The 26,087-nt window shown below is 36.4% G+C and overlaps 1 protein-coding gene across 8 annotated transcripts in view; it reads left to right on the top strand.

The window, feature by feature from the left end:
* LOC128016556 (unconventional myosin-IXAa) overlaps nt 1-26,087 on the top strand; it is a 112,498-nt gene that overhangs the window by 57,846 nt on the left and 28,565 nt on the right. For 2 of the 8 annotated variants that reach the window (XM_052601160.1, XM_052601166.1), the window contains exons 3-15: nt 691-785; nt 862-924; nt 2,406-2,505; nt 6,638-6,691; nt 10,059-10,156; nt 10,927-11,053; nt 13,525-13,614; nt 16,678-16,794; nt 17,295-17,429; nt 20,183-20,304; nt 20,965-21,106; nt 22,270-22,465; nt 25,034-25,147. In XM_052601160.1, the coding sequence (XP_052457120.1) occupies nt 691-785; nt 862-924; nt 2,406-2,505; nt 6,638-6,691; nt 10,059-10,156; nt 10,927-11,053; nt 13,525-13,614; nt 16,678-16,794; nt 17,295-17,429; nt 20,183-20,304; nt 20,965-21,106; nt 22,270-22,465; nt 25,034-25,147 (1,453 nt within the window). Of the gene's footprint in view, nt 1-690; nt 786-861; nt 925-2,405; nt 2,506-6,637; nt 6,692-10,055; nt 10,157-10,926; nt 11,054-13,524; nt 13,615-16,677; nt 16,795-17,294; nt 17,430-20,182; nt 20,305-20,964; nt 21,107-22,269; nt 22,466-25,033; nt 25,148-26,087 lie in introns of all 8 variants that reach the window. The other 6 variants (XM_052601159.1, XM_052601165.1, XM_052601162.1 and 3 more) reach the window with 5 other exon arrangements.

The raw sequence follows: 26,087 nt of genomic DNA on the forward strand, positions 1-26,087 counted from the left end.
GTGAGCATATGGAGTGTTACAGTAGCTCATGGCTGTCAGCTGTACGGCGCTGGTGCCGCCCTACCCAGAATTCCATTTGTCTGTGGAGGAGCGGTTTGTCCTTGGTTCCCCTGACAGCCGTAAAACCCACTTTGAAAGTCTGACTCATAACAGGGCGGTGTGTGTCTGGCGTACTTGGCTGCGAGATTGACCTCTGGAGCGGTCATGGGTGTCCCTCCAGACGGACCTCGGCAGGAATTTGTTTACTTGTGGTGGAGCTACAAATAACGAGAGCGTTTATGTACAACTGAATAAAACTTCCTGCTCTCCGTCCAGACACGTAACAAAAAAAAACGGGATGTAGTGGACACTTGTAACAGATTTAGTGTGGTCTTACAAAACTTTGCTTTCTTTCTTGTTGCAATCCACTTATAATGTTAGGAAAGGTGTCTAGCTTCACATTCTTTGTATGTATTTATATTTCATAAGTTTTTCACCGTCTTACTGACCCTTACCATGTTGAGACCGTAAATAAGCAAGTGACTTTTCAACTGAATTTTCAATTGAAGCCCACTTTGACAGCATATATAATTCTTTGTAATTATTAATTGATGCATTCACTAATTTATTTATTTAGTTTCATTTTAAGTGGCAGCGCAAGTCATCCATACACTTATGTCACCTCTCTTATTTATTTTTCTGTGTTCACAGGCTTTTGGCAACGCTAAAACGGCCCATAATAACAACTCCAGCCGTTTTGGGAAGTTCATCCAGGTGAACTATCAGGAAAGTGGCACTGTTAGAGGGTAAGAGCTTCATGCGTCTGCAGTGCTGTGGAGATGTGTGGAACCCCTGTCTAATTTGGTGTTTGTTCTTATCCAGGGCATATGTGGAGAAATACCTGCTGGAGAAATCCAGACTCGTCTATCAGGAACACAATGAAAGGTTGGAGATCTTGTATGATTTGTTGATTCCATTGTATATTCATTTAGCAATTAAAATGACATTATTATACCGGGCTTGACAAGAGTTTATTTAAACTAAAGAGAGTGTAGATTGTGGTAGAAGCACATGAAGAAAATAAATCCAGTAGTGAACATGTGGGAATCATTTCTCCACAGTGTTGTTGTTTAGTTTATGTGTGAATCTCAGCTTTATCTTCTGGCTGTCATTACCAGTCCAACTGGTTTCATGGCATGAGGGTTTATGAAGGAAAACAGACCATAATTTCCTTGTTTTCGAGAGTTTGGTATAAATCACAGCAGCCATATTTCAGTATCTTGGACGTGCTTTATCAAAATGAAACCTGCTTGTCCTTACCATCTGGGTCAATGATAGGGATGGGCGTTTTCCGCAAATATCACATTCTAATATTTGAGCTAACAAAAACGAATATTCGAATATTTTGTTTATTTAAATTAAGTTTAATGAGACAGACGTTATTTTTCAGCAACATTTATTGTTTCCGTCATTTTTGAACAAGCTTACACACAATAAGCTTGAACATTACACATCGTGTTTTGTAGTTGAAAACGTTTAACGATGCATGCAAACAAACAAAAGTACAGATTAAAAGCAAAAAAAAAAAGTGAACAAAGAAAAACGTAAAGCAGCCTGCAGCAAATAGGCTATTGTACAGAATGCTTACACTTAACTTTGAATCTTTGAAACTTTTTTGCTTTTTTTTCTATTGTTTTACATGTTCTTGTTAAGAAATACGGGCGTATAAACATGATCGGGGGAAAGTCGTCTCCTTAGTCTGTTAACAATAAGGCTGGCCGCGGAGAAAACGCGCACTGACGGCACAGACGTTGGCGGGACTCAAAAATAATGGTGTGCTTAAGCGAACTGTAGAAGACCGCAGTTCTTATTCATTCATTAATTATTTTTTGCTTGCAAATATGCCGTGGAGAATCACAGAAAGTGACCGAATTAGGTTTTATTGTGGACTTTTTCTTTTTCATTTTTATGGCAAGCAAAAATTTAGCGAAATTCTAATATTATTTTTATTTATCGAATAATTAGAGCAGAACGAATATTCGAATGTTCGACTATCTGTGCACACCCCTAGTCAATGATATGAGTTTTTATCATATTTTGTCTTTTAAATTATTTAAAAAAACAAAACTAAAACTACCCTTCAAACCTATACTTTTTTTAATTTCTGAATTAAGATTTATTTGATATTATTTGAGGCATTAAGTCAAAAATATTATGGTGGTACAATTGTCCTGATTGTGTATGTAAATCAAACTGTCTTGTAGTGTATACACACATTAAGACTTGCTGTACACCTGTTGACACTGATTAAGAAACCTTGTAAATAATCCAATCTGCTCCTGTTTGAACCAAACTGCAATTGTTTATGTATTTATAGGCACATATGTTCATACTGCACCTGATGTTACTTGGGTTTGTTCTTCTAGGAATTACCATGTGTTTTACTACCTGCTGGCAGGATCGAGTGAAAATGAGAGGACAGCGTTCCACCTCAAAGAGCCTGAAGAATACCATTACCTCAATCAGGTACGGCCCGACACCGCTGCATGCACCGTACTCACCATCAGGGACCCTATATATAACTGTATTAACATCTGTCAAAAGCGGTCAGCCAAGACAAATTGCCATTCACATCTGGCATTAACATGCATCTCCAGTGACCGCTTGCGATTGAATTTCATTGAGAGAGGGGGTCTCTGATTTCCTGACCACTTACATCACTTACCATTTCAGTATGTCACTGCATATTGATGACAGGCTTATGGAAGATGTTCCTTGAAGATATTTGCTTGAACATTTAGCTGAAAAATTTTCAAGCCTGGAAAGATTGTAGTTGATGGATATTCATTGTCCTGGGAGCAAACGATGACGATTTACAAAGGACTCTCAACATCTTGAAAGGTGGCTTGAGTGATCCACTGTTTATACCTAGAGCTGTCCACACGCTGTATTTTTTAAAGGGAAAAAAAATAATTCTGTAATTTTTTTTTTTCTTTCCATGAAACAAAAAAAGGAGTTATTTTGGAGTATGTTCATGCTACTCTTTTTCCATACAATTAAAATGGATGGTTAAATGGGTTTTCTAGGAACGACCCTGCTTGCTAGTTCCTAGAACTATGCAGTGTTTATTTTCTGTTAACTGGTGTCAACAATTGTTAAGGTGAATTACCACTACTTACTTCAAAAGAGTGTATATGATATTAATATTTATATGATATTTTTTAAATACCACATTTATCATCAGTATCTGTACCCTAGTCAGGACCATGTCGCACTGCGTCTGCGGTTAAAAATCAACAAAGCTTTCAGAATACTGGACCACAGCAGTTTTTTTGTGGTGTGCCCTTGTGGAGTCAGTTTTTGTCATGAGTGCGTGTCAAGCAGCTGCTCTCTGAGGCCGTAACAGACCCATTGACGGATTCACTCTCACTGGGCAAACAGGAAGGAGGGAAAAATGGAGGAAACAGATTCCACAGTTCATTCCTTTCAGCTGGCCCAGTGGTCTCGCACACAGAGAAGCTTTAAAACCTAATCCCCCACAGAAAGCAGCCCTGTGCTCCTAACATGCTCCTAATTTCCATAACACACACCTGCCTCCTGCTTTTGTTTCTGTGTGGAAAGTTGTCCAGTCCTTTGTTTGTGTTTTGTTATATGAAATGTTAAAGGGGTCATATGATGTCATTTCAAGTTTTCCTTTCTCTTTGGAGTGTCACAAGCTGTTCGTGAATAGATAAGATCCCTAAAGTTGCAAAGACTAAAGTCTCAAACCCAAAGATAATTATTCTTAATAAAAGTTTAGACTTGTCCACGTCCTCCAAAACGCCTCATTTAAACACACCCCCACCCCCATGTCTACGTCACGATGTGGGAAGATTTACATAACGCCGCACAAATATTCACACAAAGAAAAAAAGGTTTAACTTTTATTCTCGTTGTTGATGCAGCCTTTCGTTGTGAAAGCGAGAATACAATCAGAGTACACCTCGCTTTCCAGAACGATGAGCTTTATAAAAAAAGATGCGTTTCAGAAGGTGGGGCATAGACAAGAAACAATAATGTACAGTATGTGGAAAACAATGTTTTTTTTTTTTTTTTACTTAAACCGCATGAACACATTTCATTACACCAAATACACCGAATTGTTATTTTTAGCAATATCATATGACCCCTTTTAGGAATATTAACATTGCATGTGCTAATAGATGTGTACGTTTTCATTTGTCTAATACATTTCTGTGTGTGTGTCTTACATTGTGAACATAATTTGAAGAGCTTTCTCAAAACACCAATTTTCAGTCAGTCTACCACTCATCGGTTTTTGGTTGACAATAGGGCTGAAACGATTAGTTGACATTATCGACAGCGTCGACAATAAACAAAAAATTGTTGACATATTTTTGTTGTTGAGTAGTCGTTAAAGTCATATGATCTAATGTAAAAGCCTGCAATAACGCGGTTTGACCAGTGTGGCGCTGTAGTGCGAGACTGTAATTCAGCTCTCCCGATGAAATTCAGAAGACAGCACTTCAGAGCAAACGCAGCCGATTCAGCGGGTGCTGATCTGCGTTTGGATGATTGTTAATATTTGCTGCACAAATAACAAAATAAACACATCAAAAACTGACAGCGATGAGAAGGCAGCAGTTTAAAACGCATCTGATTAAAAAGATGTGGATGTTTGCAGGAGCTCTGTAGTTCAGTACTCTAGTAGAGTTTATTTATTTAATAATTTAATACTATAGATAGCCTTAAATCAAGCAGCTTTACAGTATTATTAAACACACACACCTTTTTTTTAAAGGCATAGTTTGGTTGGGAGAGATCAAAGCTTGATCCAGCTCAGGACTGTTTTGATTATCATAACTCTATAAGGTATTTTAAGAGAGATTATGTTGTAAAAAATAAAATGTCTTATCACTTAACCTTTATTTTGTTTCTTATGCATATGACCCCCAAAAATATATTTAAGGTAATTAAATGATTAAATAGTTGAATAAGAGTTTCTCTGCCATCTCATTTTGTGTGCCAAATATATTTATTTGTATTAATTAATTGTATAACTAATTACATGTGACTTTCAAAAGCTGAAGTGATTTACCTTTTATTAGAACATATATAACTCAATTTTTTAACTAATTGCAAAAGCTGAATAATCAATAAATTTCTACTGATTAATCAGCAAAATAATCTATGATTAGTTGATTAATCAACCCAATAATCGTTAGATTAATCGATCATTAAAATAATCGTTTGTTGCAGCCTTAGTTGACAAGACTTTATGACATAAGTCATTATGGCCCATTGCTTCTCAGTAATTTTGACTAGCATTTGACAGTCGCTAGCAGAGGTCTTGGGGTTTTACATACAGAGGATCTCTGTCGTCTCCAGCCAAGAGTCTCTCTTTTTGTCCTTGATCTTGTGTCCACCTGACTGCTGGCTGTACACACAATCTCCTCTGTAAAGTTAAATATTCAGCAAGAACAACAGAAATATCAAGTTAGGACTACATATGAAACTTAAGGAAGAAACTTTAGAGGTTTGAATTCTTGTAATTTTTTCCAAGTACCATTATAGTTGCTCTTTCTTTACTTCCATCCCTATTGTTTTAAGGCCTCAAAAATTCGGAGAATTCACACACAAAAAAAAAAAAAACATTCACAGGAATATATGCCAAGTTTCGTCTGTGGCTTGCAAATTTAATATTACCAGTTATTTTGCTTATTAAACTGTTTTTTTTTTACTTGTTAGACGAGCAAATACTAAATGTTATTAGGTTTTTGTTAACGTTTACAGTAAGATTCAATTCATTATTAGTGCATTAGATACAACAAACAACCAATGTGTTACAGCATTTATTAAATTATTAATTATACAAAATACATAACCAGATTTTACAAAATTAACCAGAATCAGTCATTTCAGTGTGTGCAATCACAGATCATAATCGATTTGGTGTACATTTTGTGCTTTTGCCTTGTAGAAATGGATTACTAGCATATTGCTTGCACCATACTCTTCAGTATTTACAGTATTTACAGAACTATATATATATATATATATATATATATATATATATATATATATATATATATATATATATATATATATATATATATATATATATATATATATAAGAATAACTTTTAGAATATAACGATGTAAAACAGTTTGTAGTGTGCAACATTAAATGTTTCAAACCATGGCATGCTACATTAGAACACACTCACTGCATTAAAAATGCAACAGTGAAGTCATAATGCAATTATTGTCTCTAAAAGAAAGTTTCTTTTTCATTCTGTTTTGCAGAAATGTCAGCTTTTGAAGGTCCAGTAACATACGTTAAGAGACATTAAAATAGAGTTAATAATAATATTGAATGACCAGCCCATTGCATTGTGGGATATCTCACACTGTACTCTGTATCTTTTAGAAAATGTAGGTGTTCTGAGTATCACATGTCATTTTGTGCACATTATACTAAAAAAAAAAGAAATATGAGTAGTATGGTAGTATCCCATTCCCATCCATAACCTTTGTGTTTCTAACCCAGAGCATGTGGCTATATTCTGTAATGCTTTTGTTCTCCCATTTAAAAACTGCATGTGTTTAACAGACATTGTGTGGAACGTTGCTCTAATCCCATCTACCTTACTTCCAGATGACAGAGAAACCTCACAGGCTGCACTGGGAAAATTACTATGAGAACGAACCGGTCAGTATTGAAATAATGTGTCATCGCTGTACAGAGACAAGTCACTGGCTCCACAAATCACTCTCCATAGCTTTTCCTCCGCACAAAACACCTCTCCCGTCCTCTGTATTTGTGTGTGTGTGTATGGCTCAGGATGTAATTAGTGTGCTCACTGCAACTCACTGGCTTTCTCTTGGGCTGTGCGTATTGTTTGGTCATTGTGTTTTTGAGGTGTTCCCTGATCTGGCGTCATACAGTTCTTCTGCTTCTATAAATAGTTTAAACTCTGGGCATCTCGGACAGATCTCTGTTGGCAAGTAAACACTACAGCTGGTTGGATAAGAGTGATGATAAGCAATAGTACAAACAGGCTTACTTTCTATTGGAAGGGTGCTACAAATGTAAACTTGAGATCTCCAGTGGGTTGAATAATAGTGTTGTCACTACATTTTTGTAGTTGCATAGTCAGTACAAATAGCAGAATATTGCATTTGAATTAAAAAAAAACAAGTTAAATCACATGAGTTAATGGTAAAATTAATTATAAGTAAACTACATTTAAACATAAAACATACGTAGCTTTCAAAACATGTTCATACAGTAAACGCTGGTCAAGTGAAGAGTTGAAAAGTAAGTAACACAGTAATAAAATTAAAAACAAAGAAACACTGCATAGATACAGTGGCAGATATATTAGTTTGCATGTACACTTCAATGTTTAATGCACAGATCTACATGGTCAAATGTTGCTTGGTACAGAATACTGGTATCTTATGGCACTTATCTTATAGTTCCATCAGCAGCATCTGTGACATATTTTGAACAAATACTTGGTGTAGATAGACCACGTTGTCATCTCTTCCTTTAATAGGACTTCACTGTTTGCAAATCTGCCTTCAACCCAACATTCATAGAATAAATGTCCCACTTTGAACGGGCGGTTTAGACAACTTTAGAAATCAAATACCAAATATTTTATAGTGAAGATTTTGTCAATGCTTTTAACAAAAATATAAACTTCACTTTCTTCTTTTCCATTAAACGGTCAACTGAATTCGTGTACAGCATAATTTTCTTTTGTTTTAGGAAACATGAAGGATGAAATAAAACTTTTCCTAAAGTAAATGGCAATCTTCATTTAAATTCACATTTTAATAGTGAATTTCCTGCTCCCCATGTGATGGCGTGACTAGACTTCTGATTGAGATCTGATTGTTTAGTGCTGTAAACAGTTCGTTTTTCATGCAATTGGAATCATGCAAAGCCACATTTTAAACTCGATTAAGCTGGAGATAAACTTTAACCCTCTAGACGGAAACAGCTCACACAAAACCAATGACCAAATCAACATGGGTATGTTGGCATGTTCCTTATTTTTGGTATGGTTGTATTTCCTTGTTAGCTCAGTGTCTTCATGCTCTCTATCAGGGGTCTCAAACTGTCGACCCCTGGATATGGCCCTTATCTGTCCGACAAAACTAGATTGTGTTATAATAAACACACTTATTTACACAGTTGAAGTGGCACATCTTAAGTTTAGCCTCTGTTTTTGAGGTATGTAATTGTTTTAATTACTAATATCATACAAATTGATCACTATTTATTTTAGTCATTGGCATCATGAGGCCACTAAACCTGAAAAGCATAAACAATATATTCATAATTCTATACAAACACTTTTTGTAATGCTTTACTCAATTGCCATGATGAGTCATTGAATTAATGAATTACTTTCTACATTCATTTTTATATGCAATTAATTATTAACTAAATTAATTAATTGGCATGACATGTTATTAATTAGATACTTTTTTTTATTGACATGTCTAGTGCAGTATATAGTTAAAATTCATTATTCTAAAAATACTTGCAAACACATTTGCTGAGAAAAAAAAAGAAGGTAACCCCAGGTTGAGTTTGAGACCCCTGCTGTTTATGCCCGGTTTTGGATTTCCTGTGCCATGTTCCAGTTCACAGCGAACATGATCAAGAATGATTGTTTAAATAAACAGCAATCAGGAGGTAAGTGGCCGTAATGTATTAAAGTGCACAAGAAACATGAAGCGTCTGGTCAGAACTATTTTGTTGCATCCGTGTCATATTGCTTCAAACTCTAAGCACATTATGTCTGTATGTTCACTCATGTCTGTTTTGGTTGAGGAGTGTTACAACATATAACACGAGAATTTAATTTTGTTTTACATTTCCTACCCTGAAAATGTAAATGGGAAAAATAAATCGGCAGGACTGGGTTTAAACCATAAAGCTTATAGAGTTTCAGCACTGTTTGCCTTTCCACTGCTCTGGTATGCTATAATTTTGACATCAGTAATGAAGCGAGGCGATGAAGGAGACACCGTCTCATTAAGGGGAGGACATGTGTGTAAATTTGACTGTTGTTGTGAGTAGGAAGCAGTTGCGCTGCCTGTTTGAGCCGACCAGTGTGGATGGCAGAAGTCTTGCCTCCAGATCTCCTTCACAACTCTTTGCACCACTGTAGTGAAAGAGCAGTTATTGTCGATGAGCTTACAGCTTTGGAAATTATTAACTAGAGATGCAGCACTATAAAACCCTATATTATAAATCAATGCTTTATAAATCAGTAAAAAAAGGGCAGCAATAATACAACTGGCTTAATCAGACGATAACATTATCTTGGCAACTATAGTTTTGGTCACAATATATTCTGTATGCTTCTAACCATACATTGAGATGGGAAATCATTATTCATGCTTTGATTTTATGGAAGTATAAATTGATTCATCCAGATTTTACTTTGCAGGATGGTGCACATACACAGCTTCACTGAAAACGCTTTTCTTGTTCCATTTGATGGAATGGATCAAGTCATAAATTGCTACTTTTCTTATTGCCTTTGCTGGTGTGCCAGATTTCCAATGTGTGTGTAAAAGGCAAATCACTTTGAATTTTCCACTGCATGGGCAGAACATGCATATGCTGACATTCACCAGGGCTTTAATTTTCAACCAGAAAAATGTGGCGGCTCTTGCTTTTTTGACCAAACTTCATAATGACATGGTGCGCTGAGTCAATCAACCAAACCCTGACGGTTTCTCTCTGGAGTGTTGGCAAGACTTAAGCCCCCCCAAAAGCCAAAAAAGCAGTTCTACTGTACACATTTGTGTTTGAATGCATACAAGCAGCTGAAATGCAACATACCATTCGCTTATTATGTAGCATTTTGGAAACATTAATATCACATCGTGTTTATAAGCATTTTGAAGTAGAGATACTAAATTAAGTCATTAAATTGTACGATTGCATCACAAACCACCCATGGGGAAACCCCAGACTGTGACTGGGGTGTGAACTGTTGTTTAATTGTTTGAAGTGATGGTAACCTTTCTCTTCTTGTTGAAACCAGCAGGATTGCTTCACAGTTGAAGGGGAGGATCTTAAACATGACTTTGAGCGCTTGCAGCTGGCTATGGAGATGGTGGGCTTCCTTCCCGCCACACGTAAACAGTAAGTTTGTCCAAAACACTGGCCCCCTGATGCACATACACAAAAACATTGCGTGCAGTTTTTATGACCGCATTAGTTATAAGCCTTCATTAAATATTTATTCTCTGAATATTCATTAATAAATAGTAAATATATAAAAATGATATAAGTTTTTTTTTTTTTTTTTTTGCATTTACAAATAAATTAAAGTCAATGAGAACTGGGGCTGTCAAGCTACAAAAACACAGAAAATAATGCATCAGAAAAGTTCTTTGATTTATGTGCTACATTCCAAATCTCTTGAAGCCACATGATAGTAAATAAAGTAATTAATCGCTGAAGATTTTGACGTCAATATTGCACATTCATGAAAGTTTGCGAGAGAGGTAATATTTTGGTGAATTAATGTTGACCAATGGATAACATATTGTACTACTGGGGGAGATTTTTAGTGAATAACTTAAATATCAGTACAGTTATCACAGAGTTCACAAATAAGTTGCATAGACTTCTTAGGTATTTTTATAATGCTTTTGTGTGGTTTTAAACGCTTGAAAGCTTTAGTAGCCGTTAATTGTAATTTTATATAAAAGAGTAACCAGTACAAAATCTATGTCGATTGAATAAATTATTATTTATTTAATTTTTGTGGTGAACTATCAAAATCATTTGCATTAAAACAAGTGACCTAAAACCAAAAATAATGAAAAAGGTATGAAGATGATGATTATATTTGTTTGTTATGCATTTGTGTCCCTCACTCAGTAATGTGATTTTCTTTTCCCTTGCAGGATTTTCTCTCTGCTGTCAGCTATTCTTCATTTAGGCAATATCCGATACAAGAAGAAGATATACCGGGATGACTCCATTGACATCTGCAATCCTGAAGTTCTTCCTGTAGTGTCAGAGCTGCTTGAGGTACAGGATCACTGAATCACAAACACATTGTTAACTCTACTGTAAGCATCGTCATTTGAACTGACATGATTTACTTAAGGTCATGTTTTTTCCCAACCTGCATGTCCTTTTTTTGCCGAATGGAAGGAATTTGGAAGAATATAGAGTACTGGATACAGGGGCTGAACAATATATTGAAATAAGCAAAATATCGCAAATGTACATATCCCGATATGCATATTGAAATGGCATGCTACACCTGAATGATTATTATTTTAATAATAGGCTACTTCTAAACATTGCGAAAAGTTACTTACGTAACTTGCTTGATGTTAAAAATAGTTAAGTGCAATAAGTTGTAGAAAACAACATCTTGCGGCCTCGTGCTGTCTGCTGTCAGACACACCTGAAGCGTGCGCACAAGCAGTATGTATCTTTGTTGTTTTTAGATTTGTGCTTTTTATGTAATGCTAAAACACAGCTAGTCACTTTCAGAAGTTGTAGTTATGTTTTTTTTTCCCAAGAAAGAACGTGAAACATATCCATTGATTATGTTTTCGTTTTTAAATATTTTTACATTTGTAAATTGATTTCACACACTTAAAGCAATATCGTATCGTATATCGAATATCACATTATTTTAAAAAGGTATCGCATTTTGCATTTTTCTTCAATATTGCACAGCCCTACTGGGTACGCTTATCAATACTGATGATACTGATCCTGTGGGGAAATTAAAACATACACAGCTTCACAGAAACACTTTTCAGTGCAACACAGTGTAAGAGGACTGGAGCTTTCAAGCTGGAATCAGGACACTGCAGTACCAAGAAAGTAGTCCATACAACTTTTGTGTGATATTCCCCATACAAATAGCTTTGCTTTATGGATAGACTGAAATTTAAGTCATTTTTGACCGATAATGTTTACCTCCAGTGAGCTTTTTACCCGAGAATGACTGCTACTAGCGAGTTAGTGTGTTAAACTCAGAGATTAATACTACGTTTGATGTAGAACTTACTTTAAGACCATTAAAATAATGCTTTCTATATAGCTTTGTACTTTCTATCTGCATGTAGTGTGAATGAAATGGGCTCAAATCTGCCATGTCATTGTCATGTGACTTATGGCATCCGTTGAGCCATTCACAGCTCCTCTCCCATGGCCCCATAGTATAGTAAAGTGTCCATCAAATGTGGAATCTAGGCTAAAGTAGTAGGTCATCTGGGTGTTTTTCACCACCTATTTTATGGATACCATTAAGTCGGACATATTGCTCTTTTTAAGTGACTGCCAAGGAGAGCAAGGCAGAAAATTTCATTGAACAATGAAGAATAAAGCATTTCAAGCTCTTAAACATTATTTACTCTTCTATATGTTCAGACTTGCCACATTCACCAACAAATCTCTTGCAAAAAGAGGAAGGCTGATTCCTTTTGCACAGGATGGACAGCAAACTGGCCTACTCAAGGAAGCAGATCGAGTTCCTGAATGAAGGCCATGGAGCCCTGTGCTGTAGGCCTACGGGAAATAGGATGTGATTGTTCAAAGCCTTTGAACTCAACACATACATAATGTATGCACATACCTCTCTATACCACAACCTCTTGTGGCCTAATAGCATGATCAAAGTAAACCTGGCCTTTATCTTTAGACACACACCTTCATGAATCTCTCTGAAGAAAAGAGAGAATGAACACTTGTGTTTTTGCATTTGCCTGTCAGACAGCAGAGAAAAGGAAGTGTGTAGGCCTGCTTGCACCTTGAAAATATATGGAGATGAGGAGTTTTGATGAGCCCCTTACACATCTGTTCACAATTATCAAGTTGAATGACTCCATATCAGGCCCAACGAGTTTATATAATTAATAGATTAGATGTAGACCTCTCTCCCAGTGTGCATAGACCAGACACATATTTTTCACAGTTCACTGCTGGGTTCATTTGGGCCCTTTAATGTGTTAATGAACAAGCGTTGGCCTGTGTTGAGGTCTCTTGATTGTCCACGTTGACTCTGGCACTGCGTGTGCAGACTTTGATTTGAAACAGTTGTGTTGATATATGAAGGGCTAAGACAATACAGTGCTGTTTCTTCCCTGATATTATTGTAGCTGTATTGTTTTTATTTACTATATAATTTTTAGAATGGACTATATTATTGTTAGAATATAGATGTGGATGAATATCCACTTCTTTGTCTTAAGAAACCCCAAAACGTTTGAAAAGCCAATTTTCTGAGTGCTACCGGATGTTTAAAGGACAGTTCAACATCTCAGGCCCCAAAGTCAACAATTGAAACTTCTCACAGCCGTTAGTGCCGCTTGGTACTAGTAATGTTTCGCTCCATGTACATCCATGTAACTAAACACTGGCTTGAATAAAGCTTGTAGTGTTATCCATGTGTTTAATGTTTTGCAGTACACTATGAATGAATGCAGACTGTACAAGTCCTGGTATGTTAAAAATGAGAACCCTGTCTTGTAACATGATAGGTCAAGGAGGAAATGCTCTCTGAGGCCCTGACAACACGGAAAACAGTGACAGTGGGCGAGAAGCTGATAGTCCCATACAAACTTGCAGAGGTAAGCAAAAAAAAATAAAATAAACATTTCTTTTACATGCATTAATCTGATTGGCATAACCAGAATTAAGTAACTTTGGATAATATTAGACAAAAGGCACTTCAAAGTCTTTTTTGAGCCTTTGCTTCTATATGATAAAATGTACAAGAGTCTTCATGACCTACATTTGATATTTCATGTTGTGTGTTACTGTTAAGCACACACAAGGATGAATCATTTAAAATGACTAAATGCGGTATTATAAATAGTAGTGCAGCTGTGGTGCATTTTAATGTCTTTTTCAGAATAAACCAGATGTAATGATGTTCCTGTAGACGTAGTCAGCATCTAAATATAAAGGTCTTTTGTGGTCTGTTTTTGTGGCCTTTCTAAAGAGTTACTTCGGTTGTAACTTTTAACATTTCTAATTTTCTTCATTCGTCCCTTCACTGACGTGAAGCTCACAGTGAAGTAAAGTGTTTCTCAAGGACTTTTTCATGCTCCATCATCGTAATTAGAACCAGCTATGAGGTTTTATCCAGCATTAGGACTCTGTTCTCCTGTCATCTTTAAATAATGGACTGGCAAACTCTTTTATTAAAATCTTTTATTAAAATTACAGTCACTATTTGACTTGATAAATTCCTTGTACTTCATACACTTACAGATTTAAACACTAAAATCCTTGCAAATATAGAGTTAAGTCGTTCATATAGTCGTTTTTTCCCCTCTCCATCTAGAGATGGCCGATTTATTTTATATTCAAGAGATATATGTGATGACTTTGCTGGCAATATCAAATTAACCAACATTGTGAATATTGTCAATTCACAATAGCATTTATGACTTATATGGGTAATTTTTCTAACCATATGTGACCCTGGACCACAAAAACCAAGTCGCTGGGGTATATTTTTAGCAATAGATTAAAAAAAACTTTGTTTGGGTCAAAATTAATGATTTTTCTTTAATGGCAAAAATCATTAGAATATTAAGTCAAGATCATGTTCCATGAAGATATTTTGTAAATTTCCGACCGCAAATATATAAAAACCTAATTTTTGATTTATAAGTATGCATTGCTAAGAACTTCATTTGGACAACTTTAACTGTGATTTTCTCAACATTTAGATTTTTTTTTTTGCACTCTCAGATTCTATATTTTTTAATAGTTGTACTTAGGCCAAATATTGTCAGATCCTAACAAACCATACATCAATGCTAAGCTTATTTATTCATCTTCCAGATGATGTATAAATCTAAATTTTGAGAAATTGACCCTTATGACTGGTTTTGTGATCCAGGTTCACATGTAAGATTAATGCATTATATTTTACGCCAAATTCTTAATTAGAATATTGAGGCACTGTAGGGTTATTGCTAATCTTTTAAGATCATAGCATCACAAAATATTAACAAAATCCATCTTTGCACTGCAGAGGAAGCATTGAGATGTATTTACACACAATGTTTGCTCAGGTGCAGCTTATTTGCACTGAAATTACAATAACATATATAATGCTATGAGATAATAGTTTTAAATTTAATACTTCTTGTTTATTTTGAAATGAGACTAAAACCTGTCTTGAAAGAATAATGGTGTCATTCATGTGAGTTTTTTTTTTCAAATGGCTGATTTCATTATTATTGATGAATGGGTCATTGAATGAATATTCAGAAAAAAAACTTGTTTGTGTGATATTGTTTGACATTATCATATGAAATAAATGTAATACAAAGGGGAATTTTAACTATATTCTATTTGGATTCATGAACTGTTCACTCTCAAACATCAGCTGAACCAGAATATGGAGCGAGTCTATCTAACTGAGGCCCAAATCAGAAAATAGTTCTACTGAATCATGACATCTCCTCCCCTAAAAACTGATGACCAAAGTAGTTGGATAGGAGCAGATGTTGGACAGTTGTACCTCTGGTTGTTTGTAAATGCGTATTAGACAGGCTGCTATAGTCCTTAATGAAAACCAGCTCAGATTCCTCTTTCAGTTCATCTGATAGTCCGTTAAATCAACACTTCTAATCACTGTGGCTGGCTCTTAACAAAATCGTTTCTTTCTGGTTCAGCTGAAGTTTAGTTCAAGGCTACACCTACAATAGCGTACTCAAATCGGCTGAATTGAGTTTTTATGATGGTTAGCTAGTATGTCTTTGCATTACAACATGTCCTGCCCAATACTGGATGTGACAAAACGTGAAAAATCTAAATTATAATCCCTTCCATCATAATTCTAGTTTCCAGTCATCCGTGACGAGTGACACTATGTTTTGTCTATCATTTATTTTTATATATAGTGTCAAGCAGGTCTAAGTGATTAGACAAATCAAATCCCTCATTGGTGTTAGCTGTATCCCTAATACAGAATATTGGTTTGTGAGCAGCAGTAATATCGCTGAGCATTAAAGTACCCCATTATGCCATTTTTAAGGTTCCTAATATTGTGTTGGGAGTCTCCTACAATAGGTTTACATGCATTCAAGTTGAAAAAAACACTATCGTTTCTCAAAATATGCATTTAATATCACTTCATCTCAAATGATTTGTTCACAGCAGTTTGCCCATTGCCATAGTTTCGTATTTTGAACTTTCGATAGAAAATGTAAAAAAAAAAATGCATTGAACTCCCAAAGATTAGAGAAGCAGTCATCAGTAAAATGACGGGAACACAAAAAAAAATTGGGGTTGTACTGCTGTGGTACAGTGAAAAAAAAAAAATTAACCACAGATTTTTTTTTTTTTTTTTTTTGCAGCCTAATCTTTTGGAAGTGAAACTTACTTCCACAGCGTTTTCTTGAAATGAGCGAGTTACAGTATTGAGGGTGGGGTCAAGATATCCGTGGTCTGCCAACGTAGAACATAAGCGGACATAATGCAAGATTTTTTACATTCACGCACTGCTATAATGCACAATTCAAATAAGTGATTAGGTTATATTGTAAAGAGTACTGGCAAATATTTGTTTGGTTTCAGTGAACATGTTTGCATTACATTGTCACATCTGTTTTGGTTAAAAAAAGATCTCTCGGTCATAACTAAATCAATTAGACCTTTTCACTCTCTTGCAGGCTGGGACGGTACGGGACTCCATGGCTAAGTCCCTCTACAGTGCGCTTTTTGACTGGATTGTGTTCAGGATCAATCACGCGCTGCTCAACCAAAGAGACTTAGAAGAGTCAGCCAAGGTAAAATCATTTCTGTACCAAAGAATAAGAAGAATACGTGCTGGATGTTAGGGGTGTTAACTGGGGTGTTAGGGTTATAGATGACAGTGGAGCCCTAGTGAGTCACCTGACAGCGATTACATTACACAGCAGGAATATGAGCGCACCCTGTTTTTCTGTGGCTCTCACTGTTTTAATCTCTAGATTATGGATTGAGACGTTATGTAAGGGGATATATTGACTAGGCCCCTGCTGTTATGTAAAATTCACTAGAAGATTTCTGCTGATCATTATGTTAGTCAAACCCGAAATGAAGTCTATGCAAGTGCGTGAACACAGCTGAAGTTCAGTTTCAACCACTTCTAGTATTTTTCAGCTGACCTTCTTCATCTTTTATACTGTACATTTATTCACAGTAACTTATGTTAACTAACCTGTAGACATATTTATCACTAGTTATCTGTCTAGTTATATAATGCAGACATTTGACCCCACTTTTCCCCATCTCATCATCTTTTCAGATCCTGTCCATCGGGGTTCTGGATATTTTTGGCTTTGAAGACTACGAGAACAACAGCTTTGAACAATTCTGCATCAACTTCGCCAACGAGAGACTTCAGCACTATTTCAACCAGCACATTTTTAAGCTGGAACAGGTAATGTTTTTATTTAAAAGCTGGACCCAGAGCTAACCATCAGCTTCTCTCCCCACACGCAGCTCAAGATTATAGCCTAATAACAGATTTATTGCTAGCAATTATGATTCAAGTTGTTTTGACCGTTCAGAATGAAATAAAAACCCACATATTGCTAGACTGAATGTTTTCGGCAGAATCCAGGTTTGCAATCTTTATTTTTGTGTGCTTTCAGCTGCAATTGAAGTGAATGCAATTATCATCAATACAGCCCAGAGTATATATTCCACTTATGATTCTTTAGAATGGGTCAGTTTTTATTTGCATGGACAAATGACCTGCATCCTAACATTGTGATATAATGTAACCATTACAGAAGTCTTTAATGGGTTGGGTTGATGAATGCCTTAGGCTGTGTGAACATGTAAGGTAGATTGTCATCTATTCTAGCAGTTTCCCACTAAATAAACCATTTGATAATGAGACCGTGAAAAGGGTTGCTTTACTCCAATCTCAGACAAAGAAATGCGTCTCTGTAATAATGTGTTTCCCCAATGAGGCCATTCTCTTAGGATGACTAAAGAGGCAACCAGTCACGGTAATGACACCCTGTCAAATCCGTGCCTTTGTGACGCACCTCAAAGTATATGTTTGCTCTAAGTTCCTAGTCAGTCCAGTGTCCAGATTTGATCAACTCGCTTTGACAGATTTGCTTGCACAAGGTACATTCCTCCACACAAATCACACACCGTCATAAGAAGTGTAGCTTTACGCCGATCTGCAAATAATAGTCCATCACTTGTGGGTTTAACACTTCATTTCTGCTTATGTTGATAAATGATTCCTGTCAAAACTGTGGGCAATGTCAAATTTGCTTATCTGCTTCACTTTATATTATATTTGTTTTAGGAGTTTCGACCTAGCTTCCTGCTCGCTAGTCTTCCCATGCTTAGTGTTATTTTTTTGGATCCATCAGCCAATCAGTGTTGCCATGATGTAATTTTCCAAAAATTCCATGACTAGACACATTGCATTTATGGTGATTTGGTTCAAAAATGAGAGACTGAGCACCTCTGAGCAAAGATGTCGGTTTTATAAATCGTATCTTGCTGGGAGGTCCTGCTCCAGCCAAGCAACTTCCATTGAGATGAATAGGAATTGTAATGACTAGCTCAGTCTAAGCTCATGCTGAACCCATATTGAGGATTCTGGGTAATTTTGTTAAAAGGATTTTGATGTTCTTATTAATGGAATCTTTGATTGGATTCATTGGAATGTCTAGAGAATGTTGCCACAACAGTTTTGCTGTTTGTTCCTTGATAAAAGTGCAGGAATTTTACTGCGTCTGCCAATTTCCACGCTTTAATTGCTCTTAGAGTTGGAAATCTTGGATTCAGATGTCAGGAATGAGTTCACATCCTGAGTGTATCGCCAAGTATGGCGTGTGGTAACACTGAATGTTTAATACAGACCATACCCAGGTTATCCACACAAAACATGGAATGTGCATGTTGTGTGCTTTGACATACTGATTCACAGATTATGAGCTTCAGTTAATGTTTGATAAAAAAAAAAAAAAAAAAATTCAAGTTAACTTATTTGGTCGCATTAGTTAAGATTGAGTTCATTTAATTGAAAACCAGAGCTGTAGTATTACTAGTAGAAGCAGGTCAGTGTTAGAATACGAAAGTGTGTCAGGGACACAAGAAAGTCCTGCCTACATACTTGCCATCTGATACCTATAAATACAGCCATGCTGGAGCCAGACAACACCACACACACTTCCATTAGTCCATTAATGGGCTTTTTTCATTTGTGGCCTTTATGGAGACGCTGTAAATGGATTTGATTTGATTTGGAGGCTATTTGAGTGCATTTCTCTTATCGGCCAAATAGAGTGCATGTGGTTGCTGAAATTTCAGAGCACTTCAGATGAAGGTTACATTATTAGTACAAGGACACTATTATTATTTGAAAAAATCCACAACTGAAAGTATTAGATTTTTGCATGTAGCTCGCCAAGCACAGTTTGTTTTCTATGTGTTTTGTCATTGTTATCATTAGGAATAGACTAGAAGCTTAAAACATTACATTACATTACATTACATTTTCTTTTATCTCTCATTGACAAAAAAAAAAGAGAAAAAAAAACAGTAGGGTTATATATACCATATTATCATGATGAAAACTCTAAGGTTACACACAGGAAGTTGAATGATAAGTGTAGATTATATGCTTTGTTCTGCTGATTTGATACTTTTGCCTTTTAATGGGCAGACAGGAGAGAGATTCCCCTGATTGGATGAAACCCTGCTGGGATTATATCCTTTATTGTTTCATTTACTTTCCCAGTGATCTAAGCATGCAGTTGTGGAGAAAAAAGCTACAAAATGTTAAGAATGTCTTTCATATTATTAACCGCAAAGACCATGAAACCTCAGGCCGGCGAAAGGAAGTCTCCTCACTTTGCAGGCCTGTTGTTTTGTTGTTCTGGATGCACAATCCAAAAATGAAAGGTGTACCTGCAATGGTTTTTTGAGATCTTCAGTTTTATGCTATGCACACATCTTGTATTACAGCTATAAAATTTTTATTTTTTTATGACGCACAGTTTTCGGTCATGAAAACTTGGAAACATTCGCAAATTGTAAAACCCTGATCTCCAAGACTGGGAAAGCCATGAAAATGAATAAAAGCTTGAACAATCAGGATCTTTGTAATTGTCAGAATGTTTATTGATTATCAGGGTTGAATATGCTTTGTATTTCTTGCAGGAAGAGTATAGATCAGAAGGCATTGCTTGGCATAATATTAATTACATCGATAACACTGGCTGCATTAGCCTCATCAGCAAGAAGCCCACAGCACTGCTCCACCTACTGGATGAGGAATGCAAGTACGTCTGCATTTTTCACTCCATACATATATACTGAACTATACTTAAGTGTTTTACCTGTAAATCAAATAAAACAAATACAAAAATAAACCTTTTATTACAGTAGTAATAGTAACCTAAAAAAAGGTTTCTCTGTCAAATAAATAGGGTTTTTAAAGGTTCCCTCTGCTTAAAATAGCGGTAAACCTGAATCTCCACATCAGTGTTTTTCATAGCATAAATCTCTATTGTCTCATTCTTCCTCTTCCTGTGACTGTGTTGCTTTTCTGCTGAAGTTTTGGCAGCAGCTCTCGTTCTTCTCAAGGCCAGAGGAACAGCACAGGTTTATTAAATACTGACTCCAGGAACTTAGTCATGCTCCCTTAGATGACCACTTTCACTCTCTGGTTCTCAACCAAGGGACCGGGGCCCACTATGGGGAACTCAGCAAGACCCCAGCAATGGCAGATTAGCATTAATTGATTCAATTAATTCAATTTTTAAAGTAAATATGAAGTTAAATGTTTTGCACCATTAAAAATGAAAATTTAACTGAAAACCGGGAGGGAAGGAAGAAAGAAGGAAAGAGAAAGAGAAAAAAGTAGCTGAAGTGCAATCCTGAAAGACGGTATGTATTGTTTGATGGCCCCTCTGATGCACTCTCTTGCTCTTGTATTGCAGCTTTCCACAGGCCACCAATCAGACCCTCCTGGACAAGTTCAAGCGGCAGCACGAGGGAAACAGCTATATTGAGTTTCCTGCAGTCATGGAGCCAGCCTTCATCATTAAACACTACGCAGGGAAAGTCAAATATGGAGTGAAGGTCAGGGCTTTATGCAGCTACACAAAGGCCTGTTTGGGATTTATGATTTATGTCATAATTACAAAAAAACAGTATCTGACCTGTACGTCAGATATGTCATAAAATGTAAAAATTGTAAACCATAAACAAGCACAAGCAATGTATGGGAAATGAAAAAAATAATAATTGTGTAACAGATTTGATTGATTTGAAACAGATTGAGTTTTGATACAGATTGGTTTGTTGGTGTGCTGGGTTGGATTTCTTTCTTCAAGCAAACTACTTCAGAGTTTGTCTTCAATACCGAAACCACCTGGTTAAAGTGATCTTGGACTGATTTTTCTGGTGTGGCTCAGAGCATCACTGCCATGTTCCTATATGCCTCAAAAAAATAAAAACCAAGGGAGAAAACGTGCAAGTTTCTTAAATAAACGCTCCAAACAAACACCCTAGTGCCAATACTGGGACCAACAAAGATGTTGAACCAGCAATATATTCTTCTTGACAAATTCCCAGTCACCATCGCAGTCATCATTCTAGTACTGTTGGTACATAGTTGATAGTTCTTTGCACTGTGACCTCTACAACCACTGAATGTGAAGAGGGTGTTATGTATTTGTCACACGACTGTATATTTATAGTATATAATGAGTAATCTCAGTTTGTCGCTCATGGCACCATAAACACGACAGTAATGAGTTACTGTGTGCAGTCCCAGCATCCCATGCTGGTCAACTGTCCCACTGGGTTGCTTATGTTAACAAAGCAACGGCGCCATTGTGTACCTTTTATTAGTGCACTGAAAAGATCAGAAACTTCACACTCATTTTTGATAGTCTTATTAACTCTTTTTTTTTTTTTTTTTTTTTTTTTGCCCAAGATGTCCCTGAAGTCATAACATACAATTAGAAGCACCAATCATAAAAGACAGAAAAAAATCACACACTGTGTACACCCAGCTTTAAGTTTGGCAGAGTTCGACAGTCATGAGTAGCTGATCCTCTTATTTACAATATAAATCCTCCGTTCATGAGTTACATAATGGAGCTCTGCAGGCCTCACTTTCTCTCTTCACTAATGTTTTATTGGCTTCATACAGTAGATGAGCCTTTATTGTTGGGCTGATAGAGTTGTATATAATAAGGATGCAGTTATCTGACTGTCTGTTTGACTTGCTGTCCCAGGACTTCAGAGAGAAGAATACAGACCACATGCGTCCAGACATCGTCGCGCTTCTCAAGAGCAGTAAAAACGCCTTCATCTGTGGTCTGATCGGTATTGACCCAGTGGCCACCTTCCGCTGGGCTGTACTCAGGGCTTATTTCAGAGCCATGGTAGCCTTCAGGGATGCTGGGAAGAGACATGTGGAGAAACGTAGTGGTGAGTCAAATGAAATGGTTATCTGCACTTTTTTCTGGAAACATGTTTGCAGTTTGGACAGATTCTTTGTAAAATGCAGATTCTTTGTAAAATGCATGCAACACGGTACCAATGCAAAACAATACCCAGTTCAAAACAATCCTCTTGAACTAGAAAATAGTCCAATATCTTATTGTGCAAATCCAAGACCTCTCCTTGGGCCAATAAACGACACAGTTGGCTACGATACAGTTTTTGGGGTTCTGCTGTGTGCCTGATTATAAATCCTACAAATTGTTCTTGATCAGTGTATCTCTAACCATCAAACTATTTGGGTTAATGGATTTAATTTATTATGATTTATATATTGCATTACATACATGAAACTGCAACTGATCCAACTGACATTTCAAATCTTACATCAAATCATCAAAGAATATCATATGTAAATATTAGTGGTGGGCCGTTATCGGCGTTAACATGCTGCGTTAACGCGAGACTCTTATCGGGCGATTAAAAACAATATCGCCGTTAATCTATTCTCAAAATTGGATTGTGAGCTGGGTCTATACTAAGCAAGCTATGATGACTTTCACCTTGATATTTTATATAACTTACTGGCTGAGGCCAGCCTAAAAAGATGCTCAGGACAGTTGACGGGCCACTGCTGCACATCGTCATGAAAGATTATCCTTTACACGTCTTTTTAAGCCGTACCGGTTGTCGATTTAAACATTAAAGCTGAACAGAGCTTGTTATTGCGCGCTGTGTTCGGTGCGCACGAGAGAGAGAGCCGTGTATCACAGACAGCGACACTGAACCGAGCTCTCTTCTGCGAATTTCTCCTCAAAGTCCCTCCTGTAACTGAACGAACAAATACAAATCGCAGTTTGAACAAACAAAAAGATGTGAAAGAGCCCAATTCAGTACTCGCGGTGTTCTGGTGTTCTGGTGTTCACGGCTCACGCAGAGAAAGGCGTCTCAAAACACTTGAAAATCGAATTTGCTTATTTTTGCTCTAGTACCGACAAATACATACAAAATATTTCAAAATATCCACCCTGGGAATTATGGTCGAAAAAACTGTCAGTTATATCTTAAGTGAAAGTAAACAGTTGAGGAAAAAAATGGGATGTGTATTATATTGGATGCGTTCATCGTCTATTAAAGTGGCCGCGCCTAATTTAGCGACTGGCTGCTGTAATGTTAATCCAAGAAAATGAAAATGAAAATCACTCACTGCTCTTGATGACTTTGTAGTTTTAACAGTAAAACCAAAAATTATTCAGACACCAGATATATATATTTTTTATATATAGCAAAACTGTAATAATGTGAGAAATGTTGATGGTGTCTGAATAAATGTAGGTTTGATTGTATATTTCATTTTTACATTGAAGACTAGCCAGTGCTATTTAACATTTAATTATTTAGTTTCTGTACCTTGACACCTACAAACTTGAAAAAAACTTAAACGTTGTGTAAATAGCACAAATAAATAAAAATGAACGAACATACAAATTAAACAGTTTCAAACAGGGCCCACTGGTACAACGTTCACCGGGTCCCCGCTGACCCCAGCTCCGGCCCTGCTCACACTGTTTCAAACATACTCCGTCTGCAGTGCGTATGCAGTCCATGTGCGTTACGTATGTGGTACAGCACGAACTCGATGTTCTAATGCACCACCTAGCTTGATAAACCCCTTCTCAAAGACTTACTGTTTGTCAATTTTATTTGGGTAACACACATATTCTGAATGCCATCGGCAGAATTTGAATGAGCCATTTTAATCTAGATTAATCTAGATTAATTTCAAGATCACAGTGAGATTAATCTAGATTAAAAAAATTTATCTATGCCCACCTCTAGTAAATATATATAAACATTTAATGTTTTTGAAAGAAGTAATTTATTTTCACCAACAATGCATTTATTTGATAAAAAAAAAATAATAATATTAAAATACACAAAAACAGTACAGGATTTTGGCATATCAGTTTTTTTTTTGGTCTAACATTGTTGTTCATTTCCAGAGGGTTTGTATCTTTTGCCACATTTAGCTAAGTAACAGTATTTGCTATAGTGTTAAAAAATAATGTTAGACATCTTGACTTTGAAAATGATCAAGTGTTATGAATATGAAAATATTAGGGCTGCTGTATGTTGAGTGTATGTTGGCTAGTGAACCATGCCTTGCTCCGCTTGCTCGATGTCTGTCTGTTGTCCTGCTCTCCAGCTTTTCAGTGTCTATATGCCTTTCTTCCATTACAACAGTTTGAATATTAGCAGTTTATCTTAATGCTTTGATACCTCACACAGACCGGTGTTTCAACAATCTAGTTTGAACCATAAGTGCTGCCCACTGCTTTATGGGTTGCATTTCTCTGTAGCCCAAATCTGATTTTTAAATGTGAACACCAAAAGTCACATTCACATTCAATCTATGTCATGTGTACCAGACTGTATGCTGATAGTCAACATTTAGCTTTGCGTAGACGAGCACATCTTTTTTTCTCCCTATTTGATCTGTCGTTTCTCTTTCTTCTCTCTTTCTTGTTCGTGTTGTTTGTTTTTTGGCTTCCTAAGGGCATGACGCTGCTGCTCCAGTTGTGAAAAGTGTGGATAGCTTTAGTTTTCTGCATCACCCTGTGCATCAGAGAAGCTTAGAGATCCTGCAGAGGTGCAAAGAGGAGAAATACAGTAAGGCTGCTTTTCCTTCATCTCGTCTCCTCACTCCATGCACCCTGGGCCAAGACATGAGGACCCCGTTAAAATCTTAACTGTTACTGCTATATAAATGCATTTCTCCGCAGATACACATATGTTACAGAATCATTGATTTGATTCAGAGCTGAAACTGGCAAGACTTGCCCTCATGTCTCTGCCCATCCGTCTTGCATCTGTCTTGCTTTCCTGCATGATGTCAGTTTGGGCACCTGTCTTTCACTAACAGCCCGCTCTATGGGTTCAGTCCAGCATGCATGCTTCTCGGGCAGACCACCACTGTCTCCTAACTGGAGCCCCTCTTCTGAGCACTCGTGCCCCAGCAGCGCTCCAGCTCAGAGTACACACTCTGAGGACAGCGGGCTCACAATAGGTCTGTTTGATGGAGGTAGCTCAGACTATAGACTATACACACCAAAAAAAATAAAATAATAATAATTTGTTGTAGTTAGGGCTGGGTGATATAATTGAAAACAAAGTAATGTATCTCAAAATGAGTAATTGACATACAACATGTTTTTAGACCCCTGTATAAGTGCTGATGTATATTTTATGTGCTTACAATCACAATTTCACTTTTACATTTTTCAGCTTTTTCATTTTAGATAGTCCTGCTTTGTGAAAAATTCTCTTTTTAAATGATACATTTTCTGCTTAGACGATTAATAAGGACATAAAAGCTGCTTTGCAAAATGCAGTTTAAAATGGTTATAGATGGAGTTAAGCATGTGACCCACAGAACATTTCAGATATCCGGTAACACTTTATAATAACTGCACACTATTAATCATTAATTAAGCATTAGTAAACAGATAATTCATAATTTATAAAGCATTAATAGACAGTAATAAGCAGTTTATAAATACAGATATAAATGCTTTATCCTTGATTAAAAAGCATATCTATAATGTTTAAT

The sequence above is a fragment of the Carassius gibelio genome, chromosome A7 (assembly GCF_023724105.1).
Source record: "Carassius gibelio isolate Cgi1373 ecotype wild population from Czech Republic chromosome A7, carGib1.2-hapl.c, whole genome shotgun sequence".
Lineage (NCBI taxonomy): Eukaryota > Metazoa > Chordata > Actinopteri > Cypriniformes > Cyprinidae > Carassius > Carassius gibelio.